The following is a 20466-nucleotide window of genomic DNA, read 5'->3' on the forward strand; positions in this document are numbered from 1 at the left end:
TTCGGACACATGCAGCTTTATGTCGGATTTAACAGGGCCCACTGTCAAACCACATCACGTCCTAGTAAGGCCTCCTAACTCGCAGAGGTAATGAGGAGGAATCGTAAAGCCCTTGGATATAGCCTCTGCTGCTCCAATCGTGTTAGCCTCATGATATTCGAATGCAAAAATGGCAACTTGGCTTAGAAACGCAGTTAATGGGTCGTATGAATAAAAAATAGTAAGTTACTTCATTTTGAGTAGTAAACGTCTCTTGTGGAACATGTTCGTATGAATAGAAGAGACTTTACTACACTACACATTTCGAACATACTACAAACACCTGATTCGGTATGAATAAAAGAAGAGTTTACTACTGATTTCTTGTAGTGTGCTCAAGACGTTGCTACTCATGTTTCAAATGCAGATAGAAGTCCAATTTAAGGAAAACAAACAAAACAGACATGTATTTTGTTGATTAGCTGCAAAAAAAATTATGAAATCATTATCGACATCACAGGGGGTCAATTTTGTTTTGACGTTTCTGCATGTATTAAATGGTAGTAAACTGTAGTAAAGGCTAAGTTCGAATGTAGCATATGCCATAAGTTCGAAAAAAAAATTATTCATATCAATCATATAATTTTTTTGTGGACTTTATTTTTGAGTAGATACTACAAGCGTTGAGTTTTGCTACTTTTTATTCATACGACCCAAACTTCCACGGTTAAGTGCTGAATGAACATAAATCTGCGGGGTCACAGTGGGGGATGTAATTATATTAAAAAGTCAATAATAATAATAAGAAGAAGAACGTTGTAAAACTGCATTTTTTTTACTTGGATTAGCACGTCAGAGATCGTCAACACAAATCTATGCTGAACTAGGAATAAATTTTGTTGGTACTAGTCAGCACCTGCCAGTCAAATAGCTAATAAGGATAAAAAAGTACTGGCGAAGAACCGCAATGATACTAATACGCGTCGGTTCTCCAGCTAGCCGTCCTCATCGCACATGGACGGTACGAATGAGTAGGAGTCCATCAATCATCTCTAAGCGCCAGACTGTATTGTGTGATGCGGAGTAAATGCATTGACACCATGGTAAACGCGGGATCGCTGGGGACCTTTGACTAGGAAACTATGACTCCAAACCACTTCGTCCTACTGAGTTCGAATTGAGTCAAGCACCCGGAGAAAATGCCTACTATAGAAAGTATACCCTTGCGAAACGGATGGAACTTGTGTCGATATATGCTGGATCAATTTTAAAAGAGGTGGATAATGGAAAATCTGCCGATTTTGACCTGGCGTATAGAATGGCACGAAAAGAAGATCTGCTATTCAATCAACAAGGAATAAATCGCCTCGAAAGCTTTTAAAGTATTGAGTATTAAAGGTAAAAAAAACATGTTGACACTACCTCAGTAACATTTTGGTTTTATAATGGTTTTAAGACACTCTTGTAGAGTAAATAATGGTCTTCAAGAGCGTTATAAAACTAAAAATGTTACTTGGGTAGGTAACACGCAAACGCTAGTCGCAGTTTGCTTAGCATACCCAATGACATATTTAGGCAGCAATCTTTAAAACTAATTCAAAAATTGTATAGCATATAACAAACCATAGTAAAAGCTATGGCGATTACAATTTAGTAAATCAGGTCTTTGTAGAAGCCATCTGCGTCCCTTTACCTAACATGTAGCTGTTTTCGTAAGCAATGTGTGCTCCTAATTTAAGTCGATTTTAAGTTCGTGTAATTCTTCTGAATTTACACGAAATCCAGGACAATTTCCGTGGAAAATTCGAAGAATTTCTTATCGAAATACAGGAGAATTTTTCATGAAATTTAAGATTTTTTTTAATTCAAAATAATTCCTTGTAGAAATACTGGATTATTTTCTGTGATAATAACGACGATTTTCTAGTGACTCTCCAGATGATTTACTAAGCGTACAAATTATGAGGAACATTCGCTGGAAATTCATTTTGTCGTTGATTGATTACAATAGTCATTGATAGAATGTTTTTTCATTCAGGCAAGCAGGAGCATCCTAGCTGGCAGGGATCCTAGAAAATGTGTCGCTTTATCATGTAGACATACGAATAGATGGAGACGCATGTTGCATCTTCGTTTAACAATTTAACTTCTTACAAATTTCATCGTACAATCGATTTAAATTAATTGAAAAATAAAGTACGTAAGTGCAGGTGTTCACTAATAAGAAAAGCTCAAAAGTCTTATCACATGCCTGGGAATTATATTTGTTTTTGGTTTACCTTCTCTTTGATGTTGAGCAAATGTATAAGCTTGTTAATACTTTTACTCTATAATTCATTCATTCTCTCGTCCATTCGTGCATTAATTTATTTGCACATTCTATTGTTCATTTATTCAGTTTTTCATTTGTTGTTCATCCATTCATTCCTTATTTTGCCAAATAACTCTATTATTTGTCATGGTTTCAATAATGCGATCCTGCAAAATAATATATTTTTGGGTGGCTCAAACTAGTATGGAAAAAACTTTTTTCAAATTTCTAGATGGGCCCTCTTATTCGGTTTTATTTGATGCTCTGATGTTCTGGACAAAATTTCTGCCAAATCGGTCAACGTTTGGGCGGTGCTTATATGGAAAAATGTTTATATGAAACATCGTAAACAGTGATTTTCAGTTAGACGGTACAATTTACGATGAAGAACTATGATACTTATTCAGATCATGAAGAATTTAATACAGAATGTCATGCTGAAACCCGCGAGAAGATTAGAGTTTATTAGCCAAAAATATTAGCATTTTACTGGATTGTTGTATGGGTGAATTTATTTCTTTTCAAAGGTAAAAACAAACTTTGTTCAACATTTGTAAGTGTTTTTTGAGTGATGGTGCACAGCTAAAATCAATGAAAATTAAAGTACAGACAAACAGGCATAACACATTAAACATTTAATCATCAAATTCATCGTCGTTCAAAAACTAACAACATCTGTAGGTTTCAGTTAGTTGGGCAAATCACGAACCAGATGACGGTAGTGAACAAACGTCAAACTCGACCAAAAACGATGCGCGCCACAAGTGACCAATTGGCCAACTATTTATTATCAAATAATTGATATTGACCAGTAAATCAGTGAACGAGAGAAATTTGACGAGTGTTATGTCTGTTTGTCTGTGATTAAAGTATTATGTGGTGTAAATTCAAATGCCGTTATGTAAATTCAAATTTACACTCATTCAAATTTCTATCAAATCTGCTTTATTTTAACATGATCGTGTAATTCTAAATTAATTCCGGCGTTTTTTTTCTTGCTCCTGGTAAGTGAATCAAAATAAACATATAAAGTTACAAGTTACAAGTTCTGGTTGTGTGTTAATGATTTATTTGCGAGTTTCTATGAGAAAGTTAAGGAGATAAGAGTTTTTCTTTTTTTTTTTTTTCATTCTCCCAAACGAGAGATTTCGTATGCAGAAGAAATTCGATTCCATATGTTTCACAAAAAAAGTCTCGGATCTATGTTCTGATTCTCATGAGCAGCATTAGCATATGAATTGTGGAAATTCCGTATATCGTAGGAAAAACAAATTCCGTAAAAAAATGCAGTAGATTTTTTCTTTTGATTCGTACTGAGATTCGCTGAGAACTTTCATTTCCGTCGATCTGGCATCGCTGTCCGTAGGAAAAAAAAGTATTTCCTGGCTTAGCCACTGGGTGCATGTTGTGGAATAGGATGCCATCTGTTGCAGAGAGTGTAATTATGACAAGGTTTTATAACAGCGTGATAACAGGTTTGAAACGGTTATGAATTAACTCAATAGAATTATTGAGGTTACAGTCAAACCTCCATGAGTCGATATCGAAGGGACCATAGACTCATGGAAACATCGAGATGAGGAATAGAAAATCCTTGAAAAGTTGTTGGGAGGGACCTTCACAGTAACCCGGAAAATATTTTTTAACATAGAATAATTTGCTTCCATGAGTCGATATCGAGGTTTGGGGGTTTGATTGTATCACGAAAGCCATTTAGTTATTCATTGCCAATTTTTTTTGTTATCATAAAAATGACTGTCGCCATATCGGTATAGCGATGAACTTCAAAAGCTGAAATTAAAAAATACATCAATTACAATAAAACAGATGACTTATTGGAAAAATTTAGTTATTTCTGGAGTATTTTCACGAAATCGTGACTACTTTATTCCTTACTGTTTGAAATTGAAATACTTTGAGCAGTTTGGAGAATAATGAAATTTAAAATTTTAATGTAAATATTCTATAATTTCGGAGCCCGTTGATTTTAAGTTTCTAAAACGCATTATTCACAATAAATTTTGTTGCGCAGCAATCAATAACATTCATGCTGTTATTATTATTATTATTATTATTATACTTTATTAGTGACACTTTACCACTAAAGTGACATTCGTGTCTCAACATGCTGTTATGTTGATGGCGCTATTCAAACTAATTCATGAAAAAAATGTTACTTAGGTCCTTTTGAAAAGTTAAGCGAGAATTCTCACTGGATAACAGCTACCGCCGATGATGCCTTAAGGCTCGATATCCATGTACTGTTTTTTTTTTCAACTATGTGTGCACGCGGCGTTGAAAAGGAATCCCTAGTAACTTTTGGTTTTATATTGGTTTTCTAATACTCTTGAAAAGTAAATTATGCTCTTCAAGAGCGTTATAAAACTTAAAATGTTACTTGGGATCTATGGAAAAAGGTCGAAAGAACAAATGACCGAACAAAAAAATGGCGAAAAGACCAAACGTCGAAATGGACAAAAGGTCGAAAGAGACAAGATGTCGATGAAGAGCAAGTTAATAACAAGTTGTGTGTATTCCAAAGGAATTTGTGAAAGTTTATTATTATTATTATCTTTATTAAAGAGGTTTTCGGCCCTGGGTCGGTTCACCTCGTAAAATTTGTGAAAGTTGAAGAATACGTAATTTTCAAAGAAGAAGTAATTACTTTGAAACAATATTATGAATTAGCATTAGCATTAGCATTTAGCAGTTCGCACAAATTCGTAGGTGGTACAAGCCAAGACTATTGTATGAGAGTAGCATCACTTTCATCCGTTACCACAGATATTGATTTGGGACTAATCACTAACTCTTAGATGGAAGCAATGCACTCTCCAATAGTCGAGATCTGTCCTGGCCACGTCCTTGCGAATGCTCAGGAAGGAGAAGGATGGTTTGTTGGACACCTACTAAAGAAAGATGCAGAGAACTCTACGACCTCTCATAGGTGCCACGGGAGGTTTTGGAATTGCGTGGAAGGTTATAACAGTAGGAATCGTTTTGGTAAAACGTGAAACACAGAAAGAACTAAGATAGAAATACAAAGTAGGAAAGGGACGAGCCTGGAATTGAACACACGACCTCCTGCTTATAAGGCAGAAGCGGTAGCCACTAGACCACCGAGCTCGTCTACTTTGAAACAATATTATGGATATCTAGATATTCCTGTTAATAGTAACGATAAAAAAGATGGTTGACTTAAGAAATGAATAAAACTTGTAGTGTGTTAGATTGATTCTCTCCGTTTCAGTTTGTTGTCTATTTCGACGTTTTGTCCCTTTCCACCTTTTTTCAACCCTTTGTCCCGTTCGACGTTATATCGACCTTTTGTCGCGTTCAACGTTTTGTCCTTTTGACCTTTTGTCCCTTTCGACGTTTTGTCATTTGACCTTTTGTCCTTTCGACCCTTCGTCTCTACCCGTTGAGCAGGCCGTATAATAAACGCAAAATGAATTTTTGACCGAGTGCACTATTAATGCTCTTGACTGTGTATTGAAACTGAAATTTTTTCACGCTATGGATTTGTTTGTTTTTAGGTTGAAGTTGAAATACAAATATAAATGCTTATGCTTTTCTGAAAAAATATCGTTCAACGCCAAAAAAATATAATCTCATTTATTCAACATTCCCAACCTTCGGCGCCTTCCTCTAAATGGTGGTATTTTATCCGGATTTAACTTTTTCTTTTAAATGTAAATAGTACAGTTCGATTATTTTTGTTTTGCAAATGACTCTTATACTATGTAGTAGGATCCCTACACTATCAAAAACAATAAGTAGAATTTAAATTTAACGTATTGTTTTGAATAAATATCCTTTTTGAAAAGGAAAAAAGATGGCACATGTTACCCGCATTTATTCTATGCTTTTACTGGCATCTGTACCAATGAGTATCTGGTGATGGAATGCGGCAAGCAAGAAGCGGCACTCATATTCTTAGATTTCCTGGAATTTAGGGGTTTGCTTTCAAAATAGTTTTCGGTTTTTCTTGAAATATTTTTTTTTTTGTGCTAAGTGTAGAATAAAATTCAAATAAAAAATTTGTCATCTGGTAAAATGGTGACAGGACAGGAAAATTTCTTTGCAATTTGTCACCTCAGAATGCAAGTTTTCATGGTCTTTTGTCGTTCTGGGGTGAAGTGCGATCGAATCCTCTGCTTGTCATTTTTATTTAAAAGATAGGAAGTCGCTGAAGAGAACTCTATCTAGTAACATTTGCCTTTATTACTATATCTTAACGCTTGAAATCTGCAGCATTATTGTGCAATTGTTTTGTTTGTGTAAATGACTTTTTTATTATCTTATTATTTTGATTAGTCTTATTAGCTTAATTGAACAAATTGAACAAAATATAATAAATAGACAATACAAACAAATCATTTGGAACTATGCATTACTTTCAAAAGTTTGAAGTCACCATACTCAACCGGATGGCCTACGCATTAACGTTATCGATGATATTTGATATGCTTATTTCCTCTGCTTTGAAAAACAACAACAAAAAAAACCTTTCGGCCATTTGGGGACGCATTTCTGACGTTCCCAGTGCAGTGTCGTCGCAAGGTCTTCCTCCTCCTCTCACTCCTGTTTGTTTGTTAATTGACACTCATATAGGCATTTCAGTTTGTTACGCGTTTCTCTCGATCGTTTTCGACACGCGTTGTGTTGTTGACTTTTAATTTTGAAGAATCTTTTCGTCAATCCTCTAATGAATTTAACATTTTCTAATGGTCGTTTTGAATCAATAAAACCATTCTATTTGTTTTTTGTTTGCTAATTGATACTGAACACCAATGCCGATATTACATCACTGAATTTTACTAAAATGGATGTATATAAACTCACGACATTACTTTTTTTAATCGATCGGTTTGTTGTTAAATTGAACACCTCAGTCGCGGTTCAAACGATGATGACTGCGATAAGCTTTGTTTACTCGACGGTACTTAAGATAAGGTAAAAAATAGATTGCAAAGTGCGATTTCTGGAACTGAGTTTCTTCAGGATTTTGTGTTGGAAAGAGGGGATTGGCGATATGCAATGTTTATGTTCCTTGAAATCTGCCTGATAATATGATTGTAAACCTTTGAAACGATACTGTGCAATATTTTCTGGCAATAAGAATACAATGCTTTCGTATTGAGTAGTGGTAAATCAATTAAATGCTAACAATAATGCCAAGAAGTTGAAGCTCTTATCATTCGATTTATCGATGATTACCACAGAAATTGAATCGAATTGAATCCGCATCGTCCTATCGCCGATCACTTATTACCATCGTGTTGCGACTTTTAGTATTTAAAGATTACTGGACACGCTTTTTTTTATTACATCAGATCCAGTACGTTTGAAAACATTTCTCGGAAAAGGAAAAACTAACTTTGTAATTGGTGTCACTCGAGAAAGGCTGGCAATATTTGGTAGACTCCACGACGAGTGCATATCGACACCAAAAGGGCAATAAAACGCAACGGCTTATCACCTTTTGTACGGGCGTAAAGGCGTGCTTTGAAGTGTTTACCCGGTAAATAGTCGTAAAAGATGTCGATGAGGCGGAAATCATATCTCTCTGTATTGCTTGAACGCATATCTTCTTCTGCGGTTTGTAGTTGATGGGTCCACACTAGGAACCTCGAAAGAGCAGAAACGGGCGGGTTGGACAAGATCCGAAATAAAAAAATAAGAGAAGGGCAATCAATGATAACGACGGACGAGCCGAACAATGATAAATAGTTTGTTGAGGTAAAATGAAGTGGTTTTCCGAGAAATATTTAACTGACAGCTTGAAAGTTTTCGAGAATATCCTGAGCAATTGGAAATGATGAATTTCAAAGCCGATTAGACTGAAAATTATTTTTTAAATAGAGGAATACTGCCGTCATACGCATAATTGTCCCATGTTTGCTGGGATTCCCTATATACATGGGACAGTTATGCATATAACGGCAGAATAGGTGGCAGATACAATATTTGAACCAAACAGCCTTAGAAACCGGGAGTTTTCCAGATCTTTGATTATATTAACATTTTGGTTATGGAGATTTTATCCTCCGCCTTGACAAAAAAAGCATGATTTCCTTCCTGTATGCAATGCATAAATTTATTGTATTCATAATTAACCAAAACATCATGCAACCGCTGAAATTGATGGACTCGTGTGCTCCAAACAAATACTCGAAACCCACTAGATAGAGTAGTTCACAGCAAAATCCCACCTCCTACCAATTGAGACGCAGAGCCGTAGGAAACGCGCTCTCTTCAAACCATGGGGGAAGCCATATCGATAAGCGATAAACTAACCACAGAACTTGTCAGTTTCTAGCTGAAAAGCTCCGAGAACAATTTGCTGTTTGTGCGTATATGTGCGGATGATTTCACTCCCTCTCCTCTGTATGTTCCAACAATTCAAATTGTACGTGTGCTACTTACAGATTTTCCACCCACAATGGAATGTGGAACAGCGACTTCAAGCTTTTCTCCGAACAGTCGATGACATTTCCAAGGCACGAGCACAGCCGGGGACAGTCGCCACTCGCGATAATCCCGGTAGCGTCCTGGTCCCAGTCCAGTCCGAACTGGGCATCGATCGCCGACGAATTCACCACCACCACCGCCACCGCAGACAGCAGCAGCATCCAAATGCCGACGACGGCAATTAATCTGGGCATTTTATTTTTAATCACGTCGCTGATATTTACACTAATTTCTTGCCTCTGGCTCACCACCCGAGTGTGTGGAGCACAGATGATGGGGAGTAGTTTTTCCTTGGTTGATTTTCACTCGCAAATTAATTGCTTGTTTTACTTTCGTTGCAGCACCGGCAGCGGCAGCAGTGTCGTCGCATTTTGCCTCATTTTGCGAATCGCAGAAGGAATTCGCCGATGATAATTCATGCTGGCAAGCTGTCGCCGCACTCACTCACTCACTCACTGTAGAGAAATAATTTCATTTTCAATGAATTTATTTTTATGCTTCTGTGTACTTATATAAACTCATCATCTCATTACCCTGCGCGTACCAGAGAGAGCAAACGGCGATGACGATTGAGGTTGACGAGGACGCACTATGGGCCACTGATGGGAAATTCGCTACTGTTATGAGGTATCGTACGATAATTTCCAGATCCACAATGCCGAATTAAATGAAATTTTTGGATGGTGACTCAACTAATTCAATTCACTAGGGGATTGACCTTTTTGCAAGATTGTTGAATACAAATAATTTAAACGGTAATCTAGAAATCTTTATTTATTTGTATAAATATGAACCCAGATAGACAGGTAAGACCAAGATAACAAAGGTACAAATTTTTACTGGACCCCGTAGTGATGAATTTAATTTCAAAATTAAAAAATCACTTAAATCTTCTTCTCTTCTTCTATATACATAAAATGAATTTCTGTCTGTCTGACCCTTTATAGACTCAGAAACGACTGAACGGATCGGCGTAAAAATTTGTTTGGAGAGGTTTTTGGGGCCGGGGAAGGTTCTTAAGATGATTCGAAACCCCTCCCCTCTTTGGAAAGGGGGCTCCCATACAAATGAACCAGCAATTTCTGCATAACCCGAGAACTAAGCAGACAATAAATCAATTTTAGGCGAAACAAAGTTCGTAGGGACTGCCAGTAAAGGATATAAAAATATACTGGACCCCAGATTTCTTATGGATTGGAAGCCTGCAAGGTTCAGCTCATCAGTTCCTTAATATTCTCAAGGTAAGTTTGCTTCACGATGAATGATCATCATATGATGGACTATATCGTAGCTATTTACAACCATTTGTTTAATCAGATGGATTTCATAAATGAGTTTGGAATGGATTTAATTTGATCTTAAAGGTAGGGAGATCTTTCTTCGTTTAAGTGAGTCTACAATAGCAAGCGCATTTAACTTTTTTAAATCTGCTTACTTATAAGAGGTAAGGTTTTATTGGGGTTATAGCTTCAGCTTTGTTCCACAATTTTGTTGATTCAATCGAGTGAACTGCTAAATTAGTTAAATAGACGAAATACAGCTGTTGGAAAATATAATATACAATATATCTAAATTTTAAACTTAAAAGCTCATTAGTAGTAATGACATTACACGACCACCGAGTTCGACTGATAACTTGTTGGATGATTGGGAATATTTCGAACCAGCATGGTCACAAAATTTGTCTGACCTTTATATTTTCCTCAAACACGATGAAGTCATTTCCATTTACTTTGAGCTCTCCCTTAGTCCCTTACTTGATATTAAAGGGATTATCGAGTAAGGGAGGATATCGAATCAGAGAGCTTTTGTTTAGAAATTAGTATGATGAAATCAATCAGAATAGCCAGGATTTGCACCAAGGAAAAAAATATCGAAATACAGAACAGCGGATAAGGGAGAGTTAACTTCGTTCGAGGAAAACATCTATTGATTTTAGAAATCTGGTATATTTATTAGCTTCCAAAGGTCAAAGTAGGTACTAGTTCTGGTTTGTTATTTAAGGGATATTAACCCATAAGGTTTCAGATATGTTCTCACCATACGAATAGATGGAGCAGCATGGTGCAACAACTATTTATGGCTATTATGAATTCAACGACCATTTTGGAAAAATCTATTAGGGTAAGAGGCCCCAAAACGACAAACGAATAGCGTTTCAAATAAAACAATAAAGCAGTGTTTGCTTAGCTAGGGCATTGCCCCCCTTCCTCTATATTAGTTTTACAGATGATTTTGTGATCATAGCTGAGATTTTGTTTCCATTAAAGGGATATTTAAATTTTAACTTGAAACCTTGAATGTTTGATCTTACAGTTTGAATTCACGATTCAAATTATCACGAAATTATCATTTTTTGGAGATTGTTCAGTTTAAAATATTTAAACGGCAAATCTTTATTGTTTGTATAAAAATGAACCCATATACACTGCTAAGACAAGATTACCAAAAAAACAAAAATACAATGTTTTATTGAACCTTATATGGTGTAACGCATCATCGGTTGATTATTATTCTCAAGGTAAGTTTACATCAAGATGAATGATCATCATATGAGGGACTATATCGTAGCTATTTAAAGCCATTTGTTTAATCAATTGAATTTTACAAATGACTCAATTTTGAATTGGTTTAACTATAAGTCAATGGTAAGTTAACTGTATTATTTTCGTACGAGGAAAAAACTTCAAACGTTGTCAACAATCTGATATATTTATAACACTATGGGTATTTTCCAAAAAAGAGCTTTAAAGGGCAGTGTAGATACAGTCTTTGAAATGTTCTACACATACGAAGAGATGGAGCAGCATGGTGCAACAACTTTGAATGCTAAATTAATGATTTCGTGTGTGCTACCTCTACGTGAAGTTAAACGATTTACAATGATATGGCTAATATCATCTTCCAAACTTGGACGTACATGTTCATGATAGAATTAGAGGCGAAAGTATAGAATTGATAGTTCCGTTAGGATACGGTAGGCATGAAGAATGTTTTTATAGAAGTCGATTTGAAAGCGTGCGGAGGGCAATATTTGTGATGGCTCATATCACACGACCTTCCTTCTGCCAAGCTTCCGTATGAAGGGGGAGGGAAGAATATCAGTGTGGAAGCTGATATATCTACAAATAATGATTAACATTATTATACAACACATGACGAAAAAATCACCAGCCAAGAGTATACAGAGTTGAGCTAAGGAAAGTAGTGAATGTTTCCAAACAACAAACCTTGGATACAATGCTACACTTGTCTAACAAAGAATCTTGGATACAATAATATAACCCACGGTATTTAAAAAACCTGCAGAAAACTAGGAAAGCTCGTAAGAAAAATGGGGTGTACCCTGTTAGACATAAGTACGTTAGGATTAAGACATTGGGCATAAGTACGTTAGGCATAATGGACGTTAGGTATTAGGAAGTGACGGATAAAGAATTCAAATTGATCATTTAATACACGTAAGTAAAACATGAAGTACTCCACTAGTAGTGGCGACGCTTTATCAGTCGAACATATAAATAAACGTTTCCGTGCCACCGTTAATAGAAAAGTGAAACTTCTATAGTGACTACGCACCGTGTTTTCCTCTATCTTTTCATTTTTAAAGATTGTTACCTCGCGATTTTGATGATGAAAATTTTGATATCACGGTGATTTATAAAACTAAAAATTTGTCAGCATGCATATTATGAGTAAGCAAGCAGCGTGGTGATGTTTCAAAGCTATTTCTTTTGTAATAATGAAGGATTCAACTCTTACTACTCGTCTTCACTTTCACACTTTTATTTTATTTTATTTTTTTCAGAGCTGCAGAGTTTGTATTTTATAAGACTCTTTATGTATCAAGGACAAATGCCAATTGATATGATAGTAACTTTTATAGTTACAAAACGACTTTAAGAAGTATTTTATCATGACAAAGAAAACAAACATTAGGAAGTTTTAATTTCCCAGAGAGGTTGAATCAAGGCATGGACTGCCCTAATAAATTCATATTCGAAACTTCATGGTACTCGGAATTTATAACCTGCCACAAAAGGCTTTAGCAACAGTTTGAATATGGATCATAGTTCATGCGTAGTAAATGCTTTATCAAAACTGGAGAGCAAGCCTATTGCCATAATAAAACCACAATAAATAACATCGAATTCCAAAGAGCTGTATAAATGTTACTTGGGATGGGAAGTGAAAAATGAGAAGTGAAAAGTGAGAATGAGAAATGAGAAGTAAGAAGCTGGGAGGGAGCTATCGATACTACAGATTAAAATAAATATATACTGTCGTCATGCAACAAGCAAATTTTCAACAAGAAAAAACAATCAGCGTAGACGTCGCCTGAAAAGACTAAATTCTGTTATTGTTGTTATATTGCCTTCAAACATTTGCTCGCCGAGGGTTTCATTTTCGGCCCACACTGACGGCTAGATTTCGGCTTGGCTTGGCACACACATTTTTCTAATCTGTTTCTCCATCCCAGGTAAGAGGTGAGAAGTGAGAAGTGAGAACAAGTGAAAAGTGTGGAGTGAGTAGTGAGAAGTAAGGAGTGAGCAGTGAGAAGTGCGAAATGAAAAATGAGAATGGGGAAGTGAAAAATAAGAAGTAAGCAAGTGAGAATTAAATAATGAAAAGTGAGAAATGAGAAGTGAAGTGAGAAGCAGGAGGTGAAAAGTGAGAATGGTAAGTGAGAAGTGAGTAGTTTGAAGAATTGAGAAGGAGTGAGAAGAAGCGAGAAGAATGAGAAGGGAAAAGTGCGAAGCGAGAAAAGTGAGAAGAGTGAGAAGGGAGAAGAATGAGAAGGGAGAAGTACGAAGTGAGAAGTAAGAAGTGAGTATTTAGAAGTAAGAAGTGAGAAATGCGAAAAGAAAAATGAGAAGCGAGAAGTTGTAAGTGAAAAGTAAGAATTAAAAAAGTGAAAAGTGAGACGTGAGAAGGGAAAGTATGAAGTCAGTAGTGTGCAGTGAGAAGAAAGTAATAAAAGTGAAAATTGAAAAGTAGAAGTGCGAAGTACGAAGTGAGAAAAGGAAAGTAAGAAATGAAAAGTGAGAAGAGAGAAGTGAAAAGTGAGAAGGGAGACGGCGTAGTGAGAAGTGAGAAATGACAAATGAGATGTGAAAAATTAATAGTGAGAAGAGACCTGACTTCTCACTTGTTACTGAGCCCCTTTTTCTAACTGGAACTTGGCCTGCCTTGCAACTTAGTATTCTATTGACATTTCCTCAGTTATTATTTGGAAGCCTTTCCATGCCCGCCATTGCATGAGTATGTTTCTTGTGTGGCAATTACGATAGATATACTATGCCCAGGGAAGTCGAGAATGTTTCACATCCGAAAACAAGACCGAGAAACAAACTAGCCAACTCCGGATTGGCGATTTTGTATTGGCGCCTTTGCTCGCAAGACTAACTGGAGACCCGCCACTAAGCCCCAGTGTTGATAAATTTCGCCGTATTAACTTCAATACTGAAAGGCACATCTAGTCAGCCATTTTTTACTCCAGTCGTTTTCTATGCCGTCTCAATTGAGCAGTGCCTATGGTAGTATAGTATTTCGCCGAAAACTATTTCGTGAATTTTTTTCGCGGTGTAACATTTCGCGGAATATACTAATTCTCCGAAAAATATTTCACGGAATGTACATTTGAACCGAAAATCATTCCGCGGAATGCCATAACATAATTGTCATTCAAATATTTACCGATTTTTTCTCAATTCTTTTGGATTGTGATTTAAAGCAATGAAAGAAGGCAATGCTTTCTTTGAATGACCGCATCCGGTCGTTATACCGCAAAGTGAGGGAACAATGCCTTATTAAAATTGACACGTTTGCTCGGTATAAAGAAAAGAAAGGAGGAAGTTCCTTCTATGAATTAACGCAACTATCGCCCAGTATAAAGCGAAGGGAAAAGATAATGCCTTCTTTGAATGAATGCGTCTGCCCGGTATAAGGCGAAAGAGTTGATAATGCCTTCTTTGAAAGAACGCATCTTCCCGGTATAAGACAATAGGAGCGATGATACCTTCTTAAAACAGATGCGTCTGCCCGATATAAGGCGAAGAGGGGGTTAACGTCTTCTTCAAATAGATACATTTGCTCGGATTGTATAACATTTAGTCGAAAACCATATCGCGGAATTCATTTTCGCGGTTGTACATTTTGATCTTCCCCATTTAAAGCTGGCATTATCCCTCTTTTCCCTTGCCCCGGGCAGTCGCGCACTTATAAAGAAAGCATTATCAACTTCTTTCGTCTCATACCGGGCAGACGCATCCATTTAAAGAAGGCATTATCCCTTTTTTCAACTCCTTTCGCCTTTTTGTCAAATGCCTCATACCGGACAGACGCATCCATTTAAAGAAAATGTTTTCCCTCCCTTCACCTTGTCCCGGGCACACGCATCCATTTAAAGATGGCATTATCCCTTTTTTCAGCTTGTCCCGGGCAGACGCGTACTTTTAAAGAATGCATTATCAACTCATTTCGCCTCATACCGGGCAGACGCATCCATTTGAAGAGGGTGTGTTTCTTCCCTTCGGCTTATACTGGGAAGATAAGTTCTTTTATAGAAGACATTATCAACTCCTTTCGCTTTATACCGGGCAGACGCTTTTATTTAAAGAAGACGTTACCGCTCCCTTCGCCTTATACCGGGCAGAGGCGTTCTTTTAAAGAAGGCATTATCAACAGGCATTATCCTTTCGCCTTCTACCGGGCAGACACCTTAATTCAAAGAAGGCATCATCTTTCCCCTTTGATTTATACCGGGCAGATGTGTTAATTCATAGAAGGGATTACCTTCTTTTTTTCTTCTACCGAGCAAACGTGTCACGTGCCCATCTCAAGGAGGCATTCTTTTCTCACTTTGTCTTATATCGACGGGATGCGGTCATTCAAAGAAAGCATTACCTTCTTTCATTGCTTTAAATAACAATCCAAAAGAATTTAGACCGGATTGCATGTAATTAAGCAGAATTCAGTCAATATTTCAGTGATAATTATTCTAGCTGAATTCCGCCAAATGGCATTCCGCCGAATGACTTTCGGAGAAAAGGTACATTCCGCGAAGTGTCTTTTGGAAAAAAGGTGCATTCCGCGAAATGTGTTTCGGAAATTTGGTACATTCCGTGGAGTATCGTAAGCCAAAAAAAAAAATCCGCCATATGTTTTTCGGCGAAATAGTATACAACCCTGCTCCGCACATCTCACTTTTCACTTTACTTAATGAGGAAATAAATGTTAAATATTCGGCCAAATAGCCTTTTCCGTCAAATGGCGTTCGGCCAAATAATCTTTTCGGTCAAATGGCATTCGACCAAATGATTCTAAATCATATTTCTACATACTAAGAAAAGTTTTTGAGTTTTTGAAAAAAAAAATGTTTTCCCTATCTCAATACCTCCCTGGATCGATGTTCCCTGGCACACCTGGTGCAGTCGATTGAATCACGAGCTCTATCCAGTGTACAAAGAAGAAAATATTGGGAATCATACAAAATACGGAATGAAGAAATTAGTGACAACATTATTCAATACAGAACCGACTATAGGCTGTCGACTACCAGAACACGCTTACGCGGTTAACCCCAATTGGGGAGACTAGAGGAGCATTGCCCAAGGACAACGATATTGGAGCTCGATGCATAGGTGTAACGACACGGTAGCCAAACGGATACCCTGGTAATAATGCAGGCTGACTAAATTATTTGCTGATTACTGATTGCAAAAACAGTAAATTGGCTTAGAAACATTACAATGCTGTAGAAAAACTTTATGAACATTAAGCTGCGAGACGACAATACCCTAGTGCAGGATGTAATGCCAACAAAAGGAAGAAGAAATTATCGAAAGGAGTTTCGTAATAATGGAAGGTTCCTAAAGTTCTGGATAGATTACTACTGGGTTTCCTGACTGGGTTTCATTGTCTCTCAAAGTTCAACCCATTTGTTTAATTGTAGTACCGCAGAAGCCCCATAAAGGCAAAGACAAAGATTTTCTGTCTGCCTAGTGTCGACAGAAAACTCTTCAATACATCTGTGCAACAATAACTAAAATTAAGATTATTCAAATATCATCAGGAGCATTCCTGATTTTCACACTTATGTCACTTCCTCGCAAATTTTCTGGAGCATATACCATTTCTCAGTCGAAGGGCTACAACTCCTAATGACCATATGAGTCTCACATTGTGTTAATATACTTCCTCTGAGCATCAAACTTATTTCCTTTAAATGACAATCTTCCGAACTGTTTACATCCTAGGTCGCCCCAATTCCAATCAGGGGCCCATAGTGCGGCGGTGTGGCGGATACAATAATAATACAGCCCGCGCGCACTAATATGTCGCGCATTTACAGCTACACAACTCACCGAGCACGATATCCCGAGTAGTGTTCTATATGGGATCATGCCTCGAGCGGCACACTACTAGCAACGACGCGGACGACGGAGCGCACAACGGTGATGCTTTTCTAAATACAGCTAACCGTCGCCGTCACATCGGCAGGCACTGAACTGAACAGCAGCAGCGGGGCAGCAACCGTACGTACAACATACACTCTGGTCCCTACGGTCGCTCGCCGCTTTAGTGGTAGTGTTTTGTCTGCTGATATTGAACTATACTACTCTCGGTAGAAATCCGTGTCAAAATAGTACGCAAAGAATCACTTTTTTCAGGCACTTCCGGTCGGATTTTCACTTCGATTCTGCGGAAAACGAAAATTTTCCTCTGTTCACTTTTGATTAACACCCCAGCCAACCGTAATCGTTCACTGCTATCCTTAGAATCCCACTTCTAAATCACACTTTTTTCCAATATTTTTATTTTTGATTTCTGTTCACTTCTCCGCTTCTACACTCTCTTGATATTCCAATATGTGCGGGGTTTGCTCCGATGAACGCGCGCGGAGCGACAAAAAGCCGCCTCTGACCAGCGAAAAGTCCGAGAACAAACTGTTCAAGCGCAACTAAGCTCCGTCCGTAGCAAGCAGGCAGGCCCTCGAGACTTGGGACGACTCTCGCGCTCTTCTGGCTTTTCCCATAGCATACTCATTCGCTTCCTCCGCGCTAGATTCGAACTTGAAGCTGAACGCTGAGCATATACGCGATATCATATGTGGGCAAGTAACTTCTGGTGGCGGTGCATTTGGATACAGCTTGCACGTGAACCATGCGTTCCCAACCTGCCGTCAGACCAGTTTGCGTGGGATGAATCAAATTTGTGGAAAGTCAAAAGTCTTGATTTAGTTTAATCGTTAAGTTATGTGAGTATTACAGCTGAAGATTATTATATAAATATTGCTAGAGTTTATCATTGCACTGTCAAATAAGAATATGAAAACCTAACGTCGGAAAGCCATTAAGCGAACATAATAACAGAAGAAAAAATAAAATGTGCCTAATTCATCTCACTCTGTTGTCCAAGAAGGCAATTTCGATGTAGTATACGCCTCTCAAGTAGAATTAGATCAACTTAACTGCACACATCCATACTGCCCCGTCCTTTCAATTGCCCAGGTACTTCTGTGCAGTATGTCGTTTTAATTAAAGCAGGAGCTGCCTGTGCCGGGTAGCACTTTTTAATCCGAAGTTGGAGAACAGGTGGCGCTGAGCATTAAGAAGGTCAAGTTTTCAACTTTATACTTACTCTACTTTTCTCAACACACATATCCTAGTTTAATTGCACTTTTCAAATTATGGATGCTTACCTGGGGTTCAGTATCGGTACCAAATGAAGTCAAGATTGTATACAGGATGGGCGTTTCAATGGCCCGAAACTTTCCATCAATGGGTATTTTCGGTTTTCGTTTATAAGTCACATTTGTCTATTTATAGCAAGGTAGCAATGAGCAACACATTTGTCATGGACAGAATTTGTATTTTTTTTACACGGTTGGTATTCTTTAATGTCCCGGTTAACCTGATCTTTCACAGCTTTTCAAATACCACCTGAATTTTCTTTGATTTTTTGTGATTTTTTTCATGGAGTTAACTCATAGTTTTCTTAACGCTAAAAGTATTAATCGACTAAAACCCACCAGTGTAAGAAAATAACATACTTTTTTTGTTTTAGTCTTTATTAAGGTGTTTTTTTAATCTACAGACTAAGTTCAACACCGAAAATAACTTAATATGTGGCTATACTTAATTTCAACATTTTGTAACTTTACAATATATGTATTTTGACCAACAGTAAAGTTTTCTTCAAGGCTTCATACTTCATTTGACTTTTTAAAATTGATTTTGAAGCGGATGATTAAGAAATTATCTCTTCTTCTGTAATTGTTGTACATTCCCATTGAACTTAGTGTTCTATAAGCATTTTTTGGTTGAAAATTTTGCTTCGCCTGCCATTTCATGATTATTTACATTATGTGGTAAGACAAGCACAATGGATACACTCAACGATTCGAGAACCATACCCTCCCGAAAACAACCTAAGACTAAATATGCACGTAACTGTTTTTGATAGGTGGCATGTATTGTGAGGCAACCAAAATGCTGTGATGGGGGCGCATTATATTTTACTCTACGTATCGAACCGACCCATCGCCACATGTTGTTTCAACACGGAACTTTCAGGCGAGAACGCTTTGTCATGCATCATAGACAAATTATTTTGTATGTGTAGGTCATTCGCAGGGCTGGTAGCGATGAGTTTCGTTCAAAATAATGACTTTAGTGACCAACGATGACAACAAAGTGACCAAATAGTGACTTTCAATTGCAGAAAAAGTGACCGAGTAGTGACTTTGGAATGGAGTTTTTAACCTTGCATAGAGCTACAAGTTACATTATCATTGTTACGGTATAATTCGTAGATTGCAAACTAGTGTTTTATTTCTGAAATCCTTACCTAGAATGCTATCAGAAATAAAAAAAAGGCAAAAATAACAAATGCATGAAAATTACTGCTAGGGAGCGGATGGAAGCAAGAGGCCAGCGACTGCGACACTCTCATAAGTACCACGGATTGTTGGATATTGAGGATCGTATTCGTTGGATCAGTCAGAAGCTAGCAATGTAGCCATGAACCATGGTACCTCATATTGGGTAACACACCACGAGAAGGTATCTATCCGGCGTCGCGGGAAACGGGTAGTGTGATACATGTTGATAATTACAACATTGTTTATTGTTTATTATGAGCTAGAAGTTTTCTGTATAACAGTAAAAGGATGATATAAAATGATCTAATTGGTTCCCAGGCGGAGAACTATTCGGACTCGGTAGCAACATTTGTTTGGAAAATGTAAAGAAATAAATATAAATAATGAAGAAACTAAAAAACGATTTTTTCTGTTATCTTACAACGGTTTAATAACAAATTAAAATGAAGTTTTGAGATTTTTATCTCGACGTGGTATTCTGAGGAATATTCTGAAAATCTATTAAAAACATGGTCCCTTAAAAAATCCAGAAATTCTAATAAGCTGTAATTCTAAATGGCAGATTTTAGTACTAAAGGTTTTAAGTTATTAAAAAAATGGGTGGCCGAATAATCTAGAGTTGAAAAAATCTTTTAAATCTAATTACATTTTTGTTTTATTTTAGATATTAAAAAATCTGACCAACTCATTTACCTTCACAGTAGTTTTGTAAGTAATTGTTAATACACATTTTTTTACAAATCTCACCGGAGTTAGGAGCGCTAAGTACAGTCAAAATGAACACCCTCGTAAGCAAATATGAGCATAGCGTCGTGTC

The 20466-nt window shown here is 37.1% G+C and overlaps 1 protein-coding gene across 2 annotated transcripts in view; it reads right to left on the minus strand.

Annotated features, from left to right (window-relative positions):
* Positions 1-17722, minus strand: part of LOC134212937 (leucine-rich repeats and immunoglobulin-like domains protein 2) — a 42045-nt gene extending 24323 nt beyond the window's left edge. Inside the window, exons 1-2 of one of the 2 annotated variants that reach the window (XM_062691291.1) lie at positions 17131-17722; positions 8720-9219 (exon numbers count right to left, since the gene is read on the minus strand). In XM_062691291.1, the coding sequence (XP_062547275.1) occupies positions 8720-8958 (239 nt within the window). In that variant the 5' untranslated portion in view covers positions 8959-9219; positions 17131-17722. Of the gene's footprint in view, positions 1-8719; positions 9299-17130 lie in introns of both variants that reach the window. The other variant, XM_062691292.1, reaches the window with a different exon arrangement.
* Between the last annotated feature and the right edge of the window lie 2744 nt (positions 17723-20466).

This window comes from Armigeres subalbatus, chromosome 2, assembly GCF_024139115.2.
Source record: "Armigeres subalbatus isolate Guangzhou_Male chromosome 2, GZ_Asu_2, whole genome shotgun sequence".
Taxonomy (NCBI): domain Eukaryota; kingdom Metazoa; phylum Arthropoda; class Insecta; order Diptera; family Culicidae; genus Armigeres; species Armigeres subalbatus.